Raw genomic sequence first — 10,810 nt, forward strand, 5'->3', positions numbered from 1 at the left:
AATCTAAATATCTACATGGCCAAGCAATCACAGAGCTAGAAAAATTAGATATCATCTTGTTTCTACACATGAATATGTTTACGTCATTAAATTCTGAAAGCTTTAATTCTTCTCTCAAAATCCCCTCAAGGATTCAGTTAAAGAGAATTTTTTTAAAATTATAGATATTACACATATTTATTTAGAAAATAATTTCCATCGTTTTCTTTGGTGTCACTTGTGTAGTTTATACAAATAATGTCACAGCTGTATATAGTGTCACAGCCTACTTCCCCCCCTTAATGGAGTTCTCATAGCATCTTATAATACTGCTAATGGATTCAGAACCTTTGCAGTGTGGAGATTTAGCCAGCCTAACAGCTCTTGCTATCGGAAATGATTCCTAACTGAAATCTTACACATCTTCCCTTTTTCTTAGGATAGATACTTAAAGTAGAATTAATCTATTAAGTATGTTTTAGTTTTTAAAACAGTTCTTGATAATTACTGCCATCAGAACATTAAACTTGAATTTATATGTTGGCATATTTTAAACTTACAGATTTATTTTTAGTTATGTGTGTGCATATGTGGGTATGTGCACTTGAGCGCAGGAGCCTGAGGAGATCAGACATGCAGGATCTCCTGGAGGTATAGTTACAGATGCTTGTGAACTGAACTTAACTTTTAATGCTTGAATAAAAATCAAATCTTTAATTAGTAGAACATACTATTTTCCTATGTTTGTAATTCTCTTTGAAAGAGAAATCTTAACTTAGAAAACAAAATTTAGGGATAATTTTATTCAACAAATTTGAAACACATACGAAATTAAAATGATTACTGACAATACCTTAAAAAAGAATGCATTTTAAAAAGCCAACCTAAATATAATTAAAACTCAAGCAGACTTGGAAAAATACAATGCCTGGCCCAGCAAGTAGATCACACATACACATCACACAGCACCAGCAGACATGAGGGAAGAACACAGTACACAGCACCAGCAGACATGAGGGAAGAACACAGCACACAGCACCAGCAGGCAGCAGGGAAGAACACAGCAAACAGTCCCAGCAGGCAGCAGGGAAGAAGTTCTTGATTCATGGTTCATGAGAGTACTTCAGAGACACAAGAACTTTGATACACTTTATGTTTCCTTTAACCTCATTACCAAAACATGAACCGCTACAAACTCTCCATTTACCAGTATGAACCCAGGCAAGCTTCCCCAGAACAGTTTCTGTACTGGCCTGCTTCGCTTTTATAGCAGAAGGGAATGATTGAGCGTGTGTAAGAGTGAATGTCTACAAATTAGTCTAATGGACATGACTTGGCTCACAGGGCGTAACGAATTCTAAATGCATTGTTAAAGCATCAATTCATCAGTATCGATACTGTATAGGTTTATTTTAATAAATTATGCATGGTCAATAATTATAGATGTAAGTGGCCCTTTAGCTTGTTTCCAGTGTGACATTCTTTAGTTAATTTAAGAACAAGATTAGACTTTAAGACTCTCCTTTGAGTCAATGAAGACAGATGGAAAGTTTCAAACACAAAATAACTCACCGATAAACAGCGAGTTTGTGTTCAAAGCACACTTTAAAATATATAAGTGGACTGTATTATAATAGAAAGCTTTTATTAAACAGGTATTAAGACACTTTAACCACCTTATCATCTGAATGAAAAGTATGTGACGTGTGCTTAGAAATGTGTCCTTTGTATTTCAAAACATTCATCTTCTTGTTGCTTTTTTTTTTTTTTTTTGGTAAGAGAATGGACTGGAAGGCCTAGATAAGGAAAGAGTCTTTCACTACAAGACATCTTTATGTAAATATTTCATTATTCAAATTTTCTCTCTAAACTTTTTTTTTTTTTTGAGAAAAAGAGAAAGTCAGAAGTAGTCTACTAAGTTCAGGTTAGTCTGAGATTTTCGGCTTGAGCCATATCTTAGAAACACATCCCTAAGTAAGGCAGGACCTGAATTAGCATAAGCACATAGATTCCCTCTCTTCACTCCACCAAAGTCACTGATAAAGCAAGCAAGCACCAGGCCTTCTGGGGGCCGTGCCCAGATTATTTAACTTCCCAGCCGCGCTTCCTGGGAAAGTATCACCTTATTGACTTTAATGACTTTCTGGGAAGGAGAACCACTACATTGTTTCGGGGTCTAAGAAAACGTAGACACCACCAATCATCTTAAAGAAAATCTCTTCTCTGTTAGAAAGGAAATCAGAGGGTTCAGAAGGAGCCAACGAGTTAAGTGAACACCTACACGCAGCTACCCGGAGCAGGTTTCCTATTGCCACCTGCTGAATCTCTCTCTCTCTCTCTCTCTCTCTCTCTCTCTCTCTCTCTCTCTCTTTCTCTCTCTCTGTGTGTGTGTGTGTGTGGTTGTAATTCACAGCAGTGAAGGGGCTAGCGAGTGATACCCTCTGTAATTCTCTGACAGAAAAGCATTTTTCCCTGACAATCTACTGCACCCTTTGGGTTTAAGACTGTTCTTTATGAATTCTTCTCCAAGCCCCCCCCCCCCTTTCCCTGCACAGGCGTTTCAGTTAAAGCCCCACAGACGTTTTCCTGATGGAGCACTTCTGCATATTAAGCAGCAGCTTGCAAAGAGTCAATGCATTCCCTGCTCCCACGCCTGATCAGCACAAAAAAAAAAAAAAAAAAAAAAAAACCAGAAAGGAGAGATTCGAGACTGGCAGTTGTCCTCGCTGGAAAGAGTCAATGGTGTGCTTTCTGCCTATTCATTCTCAGTATTGACATGAACCATTAACATCTGCAGAACTTGTTTTAGCTGGCTGAAGTTGGGTATGGGGGGAATTGATTTAAAAGTTCAATCTATTTCCAAGACAGTTGAATTATATTCAAAATACATTTCCAAAAAGTACTAACAGAAAAATAAATATGAGGTTTCCAGTAAAGTTTCTCTCTCACTTCCCTTTTTAACCCATTAAGAATGTGATCGGTGTTAAATAGCTCATGAAGAGGCTTTAAATTCAAAGCCAAGTCAAATTTAGTGTGTGGTAACTACAGATCACATAGTTCTGGGTTAGAAACAGAATTTTTAGACTTCATTTTCACCTAAGTAAAACGTTTTTATTCTCTTCATTAGTGCAGAAGTTTTCTGTTTACTGTTGTTGTCAACCGAGATTTAAAATAATTGTCAACTAGTTTCTACTTAAAATGTAAATTTATTTCATTAAGATTATACTTCATATGCATCTATGTTTAAAAGACTTTTAAAAAAAATCTATGTAAACAGAGTATCACACTCTCAATAATTTAAGTGAGAATTACATTAGGTAAGTTAGATATGTAGAATATATAAGTTAGATATATAAAATAATTTTTTACAGTGAAGAACCATATATTTATATAGAAAACAGATACTTGGCTTTTTGTTATTGTTGTCTGTTTTCTGAGACAGTCTCATTAGGTACCCAGGCAATCCTCAGGCTTTTGTCGGCAAGTACTAGAATTACAGGTGTGTACCAAAAGCCTGACTTCAAAGATTAAAAAACAAAACTTACAACTACTTTGAAATTAAGTCTTAAAACACAGGTTTTCCAGACCAAATCTATCAGCTACCAATGAAGCTATGTTTCCAAGTATATGGCTACCTTTGCCAACAGCATGGTAACCCAACTACAGATGCTGAGTGACTAGTAAAGACACGTATGCCTCAAATTTAAGTTTTAACATCCGAATCTAACTCAGAGTTTAGAATTCTGACAGAGACAACTGAGCCAGATGCTTAGCACTTTCCAACTGCAGATGTGGAGTCGAGTAGCCCCGGTGTGAGATGTGGGCCCATAAAGAAGTGGGCAGGCCATGTCCTTCTAATTGATGCATAGGAAAGTCCTCAGAATGGAGAGGGAAGTAGCGAAGACAGCCATCTATCTGTAAGGGAGCTCTCAGCAAATCTATGAGGATATGGGCAGGTCCTAGATACAGTGGAAAGATAGTTCTCTTAACAAATTATGCACATCCTTAAGAGCTGAATGAGAAACTCGTAATACCTAGAGGTTCATCATGATGATACAGTTTCTGAGGACCCAGGGATGAGCCAGGCATTAAATAAAATAAGAACACAGAGGGAGCAGAGGAAGCCCTCAGTGTGCCTGCACAGTACTGAGTGGATGTGTGCTGCTGGTGGTATGGGCATGGTCACATCACCACTCTGTAGCCTGGGAGTCATGGAGAAAATGGCAAAGCCTTCCCCCTGGGACGAGGCTCAGGGAACATGGCAAAAGCCTTGCTCAGGGCACCAAGTGTGGAGTGTTGGCAATGCAGGGTGAAAATGTCCACCATAGCTTTCTCTCCCCAGATATTCACAGCCTGAATACTGTTTCCCTATAGAGACTGCCTTACAGAGAGTAGCTAACCCTGCTGCTTTATCCAGCTGTGTACCATAAACCCTGCCTCACTGTTTATCTATATGGAATACCTTTGCCTCCCTTTTGAGCTGGATGCAATCACCCTGCCTCTCTGTTCACCTCTGTATAGAAAGCACACTGAGCTTCTGGGTGCTATGGCTTCTCCAGCAGACAGCCCAGACAACTCAGCCCCAGCTTTCTATGTATTTGTCTTTTCTTCATTACCTTGTCACCTCCAGTCACGTCCAAGTCCCTGGAGCTATGTAAGATGTCTCAGGAGGTAATGGTGCTTGCTGCCAAGCCTGAAGACCTGAGTTCCATCACCGGAACCCAGGATAGACCTGGAGAGACTAGACTCCTGCAAGTTGTCCTCTGATCTTTCCTCTGAAGTGTACACATGTCTACTTATGTACCCACAAGATAAATAATGTTAAGAAATAAAAAACAAGCCGGGCGGTGGTGGTGCACGCCTTTAATCCCAGCACTTGGGAGGCAGAGGCAGGTGGATTTCTGAGTTCGAGGCCAGCCTGGTCTACAGAGTGAGTCCCAGGACAGCCAGGACTACACAGAGAAACCCTGTCTCGAAAAACACCTTAAAAAAAAAGAAAGAAAAAAGAAAAAAGAAATAAAAAACAAACCAGCAGATAACCCTTCCTTGTTCACTTACCCACCAACACTATGCTGTTAGCTCTGTTCTGCAGGCCACAGCGCATTAGAGAACTTGATTACGTCTTGGTTCAAAATTGAGATGTGTTGAAGGCAAAATACCAGATTTCAAACACTGGGCATGGAGGAAAGAATGTAGAATGTATACACAAATACAAAAAAAAAGTTTTACTTGGTGAATATGGTAATATTTTTAATATGTTGAGTTAAAATATGATATTGAAATCAATTTGGGTTTTTGTTGTCACATTTTGCTAAAGTAGTACCTAGGGAATTTAAAGTTACAGACATGGATTCTGTTGTTTCCTTCTGGCCAGCTCCCTGGGGTTACAGACTGTGCTTGGATTACTTTGTAGTTGCTGGGCTGAGGCTGGTTATCTGATGGCCAAATATCTACAGGGCAAGCTTTTATTTTCTGGGTACATATATGTGCTTATATATGTGCAGGTGCTCACGTGTGTGCATGTGTATGAAGGCCAGAGGTCAACCTCAGGTGTCTTTTCTCAGGAACTACCCACTGTTTATTGAAAACATTGTCCTGGAGCTCTCTGAGCAGGCTGGGCAGGCTGGGTAGCTTCAAACATCTGCCTCTTCAGTGCAGAGATTAAAACATATGCCACCTTTTTACATGGGCTCTGGGATTCAAACTCAGGCCCTTGTGCTTACAAGTCTACTCCTTTACCAAGTAAGAGTCCCAAGGTTTCCTTTGTAAGATGGTGTCATTTTTGATATGTGGAAAGAACCAGGAATAGAATATTTTAGAGAAATTCCTTATCCAAAATCTTATTGTTTGCCATATCCAAACACCACAGGAGATATATAGCAAGGGGTGGCTGTGCCTCATATAGAAGAAGCTCTATACTAGGTCTTAGGTCTCAGAATCTCAAAATGCCTAGTGGATTGTCTGAGAGAAATATGGTACTTTCTGCCAGAGAAGTGAACAAGCTTCCTATCGACATTGGGTTCTGGAGATACAAACTAGAAAGAAAGCTTATGTTTCCTGGGTGTGCAGAAATTATGGCAAGCAATACCATTGGACCAATGAATGTGGGTCCAAGAGATACTAATGCCACTGGAAAATGAAATGGGAGGGGGATGGCAGGAAAACCCGCCAAACCCAGACATCAAAAGAGCATCAGACAGGGCTGGAGAGATGGCTCAGTAGTTAAAAGCACTGACTGCTCTTCCAGAGGTCCTGAGTTCCATTCCTACCAACCACATGGTGGCTGACAACCATTTGTAATGGGATCCAATGCCCTCTTCTGGTGTGTCTGAAGACAGCAACAATGTACTCACATATATAAAATAAATCTTTTTAAAAAAAGATTTTATTTATTTATTTATTTATTTATTTATTTATTTAATGTACTTGAGTGCACTGTAGCTGTCTTCAGACACACCAGAAGAGGGCATCGGATCCCATTACAGATGGTTGGGAACCACCACATGGTTGCTGGGAATTGAACTCAGGACCTCTAGAAGAGCAGTCAGTGCTCTTAACTGCTGAGCCATCTCTCCAGCCCATAAAATAAATCTTAAAAAAAAAAAAAGTTCAAAAGAGTGCCAGCAGCTAAACCTACTATGCTTCCTGACTGCACTCTGTGTCCCTGACCTAGAACCAACCATATCCCCCACTTTGCTTCCGGCATCCCTTACTTTTCTCTGATTTTTTTTTTTTTATTTTTCATCATTATTTTCTAATACAGTTTTTCATGTGTGTACTACCCCTTAACAGTAGGTGGAAGAAATTCTGTACTTGTTCAAGCTTTATCATCTTTTAAAACTGAAAACACAACTCATTAGCAATTCCTCGTCAACTTTCTACCAAAGTGACCTAACCTTTTTAGCTAATGTCTAACCATTGATTATTCTCATGGTTGACATCTTCTCTGACACATTTAGAAATTATAAAAAGGGAAGAAATGGTTCAGCAGTTGAGAACATCAACTGTTCTTCTAGAGGATCTGGGTTTTGTAGCTTGTAGGCTTTCTCTCCATGCACAAGTTCCCTGAAATATCAACTCCGAGGCTGAATTTTATATGAGTAAATGCTTAGGCCATAATCCTGGGTCTGTTCCCCAACTAGCTCATAACTCAATTACCCTTATGTTCTCTTCTATTGAGCTAACACGGCTTGTTAGCTGTCCTCGGAATTCATGTGACCGACTGACCCTCTTCCTCAAAGTTCCCGGTGAATCTTTCCTGCATTTGACTCTATCCCATAATCCCTCCCCCTCTTTCTCTTTTTCTCTCCGCCATCTTCTAAACCTGCCTCAGCCTCACTGGCATTTTTATTGACGAGTGAATGCTTGCATACAGCATAGCAGGAGAGTATCCCTCAGGGCTTGATTCTCTGTACCCACATGATGACTAAGAACCATCTGGAACTCCTGATCCAGGCGATCCACCCTGGTCTCTGTGGGCCTTGCAAGCACACGGTGCACAGACAGACAGACACACAGGCAAAACATCCAGTCACATAAAAATAAAATAAATTCTAAAACTCTTTTCCTTAAAAAAGGAATTAAGATGAAAAAGTACACATAGAAACAACGAGAGCGATCCCATTAAGAGACCAGTTGGAACCATGACGGTCAGGGGCGGGGCTAAGTTCACCACGCTGCTACCTCGATGATGTACAGCACGATGTTCTTGTAGAAGCAGTACAGGATACACTTGGAGACTCTATTGTAATTCCAGGCACCGTGAACCATCAACAGATTCTTCAAATATTTGAACTAGAAGAGGAATGGGAAGACATGAGTATTTTCCCCCTCACTTCTGGCTGACGCAAAGGGGTGGGGCTCTGTGTCACTGCAGGAGGCTTTACCTGAGCAATGGAGTAATCTGAAGAGTTGGCTGCCTGCAAGCCTTCATTGCCGCTTATCCCAACCCCCACGTGGGCCGTCTGTATCATGCTGACGTCATTTGCTCCGTCTCCGATGGCGAGCGTGATGACTTTGACTTGTTTCTTAACCATCTCAACAACCTCAGACTTCTGAAGAGGAGAAACCCTTAAAGACAGACCAACCAAACAAAAATGAACAACTACTCCTGCTTCCTGGAAAAGGAAATTGAAATGCTATCACTTTGTGATCAATAAGCGAAGCGGAAACAACTGGATAAATGGTTCTCGATAACCCGTCTGTCACTTTAAGAGAAACTCAAAACAAGAAGATAATATATGTCATAGAAGCAAATGTGTAGGTGACATTCAAGAGACATAATGTTTAAGTACCAGCAAGTGACATCAGAAATTCATTGCAAAGAGAATGCATAAGAAGCTGTTGAGGGGGCTTAAGAGATAGTGCAATGGTCAGTGGTTAAAAGCTGTATTGTCCTTGCAGACCAGGGTTCAGTTCTCAGCACCTATATCATCAGGTGGCTTACAACCGTCTATAACTCCAGCTCCAGGAGACCCCACATCCTCTTCTGGCCCCTGTGGGTACCTGCCTCTCACATGCACACACTTTCCTATATCTATACAAACAAACAAAGACCAGAAAACAGTCCAAATACTAACTAGGTTTTATTCAATGTCTTGAAAAGAAAATGTTTTGAGCTTCTGAGAGCTGGTCATAGGTTATGTGCTATACGATTAAAACATCTTAAAGCTACTGAAATTAAGAGCGGGGAACTGGGTAGACGTCCAACCTGTTTTCAGACACCATTGTGAATCTCAACAAATAAAAAAGTAAATCTCCAAAGCTAGAGCGTAGTCCACATGCTTTGTTTTCTTCAGTGGCATGAAGACTCACACACATGCAGAAATCAGATAGCTTTTTCCGCAATCGTGGACCAGGAACAGAAGGCATCAGCATTTACACTACCATCACATTTGGTATTAAACTTGAAGCATTTTTTGTGCATCTTAAAAAGTCATTTGAGAACTAAACGTCAAGTGAATGATAGAAACGGTCTAGGACAGAGTGCTTCGGCGACACAATTAGCTTAATCTATTGTTCATACTGCGCTGGAAATAGACAGGAAGACTAAACAGTGAATCAGTCCAGACGACTATTATATTGAGACAGTAATTAGAGCTGGGTGTGGTGGTGCATACTAGTAATCCCAGTACTTAGTGGCTGATACAGGAAGTAGGGTCATAAGTTCTAGACCGGCATGGGCTACATAGCAAAGTCCTGACATAAACACAGATCATAAGAAGCAACCAAGTGTATAAAATGCTAGTGCATAGAAGCGTCTCAGAGCTATATCATCATCGTGGTTGTCATTGTCATCATCGTTGTTGCCATTATCATCATCACAGCATTATCCTTTTGAGACCTTTGAGGCAGTGTTAGCCATGCTGGCCTTGAATTAGCTATGTAGTGAGGCTCTGGCATAGAACTCCAGATCCCTTGACTTCGATTTTTCTCAACGTAAGATTACAGCGTGTGCAGTGTGCCTCAGTCAGAGATAAATTCTTTCTTAAGGTCAGTATACCACAGCTGTGGAATAAATACTTGCTGAAATATCTCACAGAGTATTTGCTATTCTTTTTAAAAATAAAGGCCGTTTAAGGAACTGATACGTCTTCACATATACGCTTGATTATGGTGATAGGAAAAAGTTCCCAGCCATGGGCATTCTGTACCGACATGTGCCTCCAGGAGGCAGGGAGCGAGCTAGGGGAGCTCCAGCCCAAGACACTGACAGAGTGCTTCTCTGTGTTCTTAGTGGCCGAGCCAGAAGAGAAACTGGTAAACAGCTGCCATATCAAAGAATTATTCTTAATTTTCTTTGGACTTCCTTTTGGCATTTGGCAATGGTACAGTACAAAATGACACAGTGCTGACCTCCGCACGAGAACGAGTATCAGGCTACTAACGGTTCATTTCACCGTCTGCAGCCATTTCTCTTCAAAGCAATTTTCATTCCACTTTTGCGTTTTATTTAATTTCTCTTAACAGGCTAATATAAATTGGTAAGCCCACTGGCCCTAGGCCAAGGTTTTAAACACGGACTATGGTTGACATTTAGTAAATGTCAGAAAAGAATGCTCACCAGAAATGCTCTAGAACGCAAGTGGGAATGGGTATGAATGAAAGGAAGCATTTGAAAACATTTATCAAGGTCTTGTTAACGGCTCCCGGTCTGCACACGTCATTAAATCACCTGTGGAGCGAGGGCACTGTGGAACGTTTTTTTATGAATGGCATCCACATAGTGAGCTTCAATCAGTGACTTAAGGGAGCTTCGGAAAAGAAGGACACCAAACCCCTACCCACATCTTCACAGTGATTATAATCAGTGGCCGTTCGCTCTACCTCACACTGTAAATTTTAATACTGCATGATGGGTAATCTTCATGGTCAACCTGACGGACTTTACAATTGCCTAGGACGCACACCTCTGGGAGAGCCCTTGAGGGTGTTTACAGAGAGGCTTAACTGAGGGGGAAAGAGCTACCTTAAAAGTAGATAGGCTGCAGTCCCAGACTGAATAAATAGGAGAAAGTTAAGCCTGCCCCATGAGCACCGGCTGTCTTTCACTGCTTCCTGAACGAATGTGTGGACAGCGATGTTACCAGCCACCTCATGCTCCTGTTGCCACGGCTCCCTCGCCACTGTATACTCTACCCTCAGACTATGAAACAGACCTCTTCTTTCTTTCAACTGTTCACGTCAGGCGTTTTGTCATAGCAATGAGCAATATGAAGTAATAGAGCCTCCAAATCACAATTAGGTAAGAATCCTCACCCACCCCGATCGAGATGACTCAGTTGTTTTTTTTTTTTTTTTTTTTTTTTTTTTTTTTTTTTTTTTTTTTTTT

At 40.6% G+C, this 10,810-nt stretch overlaps 1 protein-coding gene across 4 annotated transcripts in view; it reads right to left on the reverse strand.

The window, feature by feature from the left end:
* Window positions 1-10,810, reverse strand: part of Atp8a1 (ATPase phospholipid transporting 8A1) — a 230,835-nt gene that overhangs the window by 44,923 nt on the left and 175,102 nt on the right. For all 4 annotated transcript variants that reach the window (XM_028765216.1, XM_028765213.1, XM_028765215.1 and 1 more), the window contains 2 exons: window positions 7,866-8,049; window positions 7,663-7,773 (listed from right to left, as the gene is read on the reverse strand). In XM_028765216.1, the coding sequence (XP_028621049.1) occupies window positions 7,663-7,773; window positions 7,866-8,049 (295 nt within the window). The remainder of the gene's footprint in view (window positions 1-7,662; window positions 7,774-7,865; window positions 8,050-10,810) is intronic.

This window comes from Grammomys surdaster, unplaced genomic scaffold, assembly GCF_004785775.1.
Source record: "Grammomys surdaster isolate TR1022 unplaced genomic scaffold, NIH_TR_1.0 150, whole genome shotgun sequence".
In the NCBI taxonomy this organism is placed as follows: Eukaryota; Metazoa; Chordata; class Mammalia; order Rodentia; family Muridae; genus Grammomys; species Grammomys surdaster.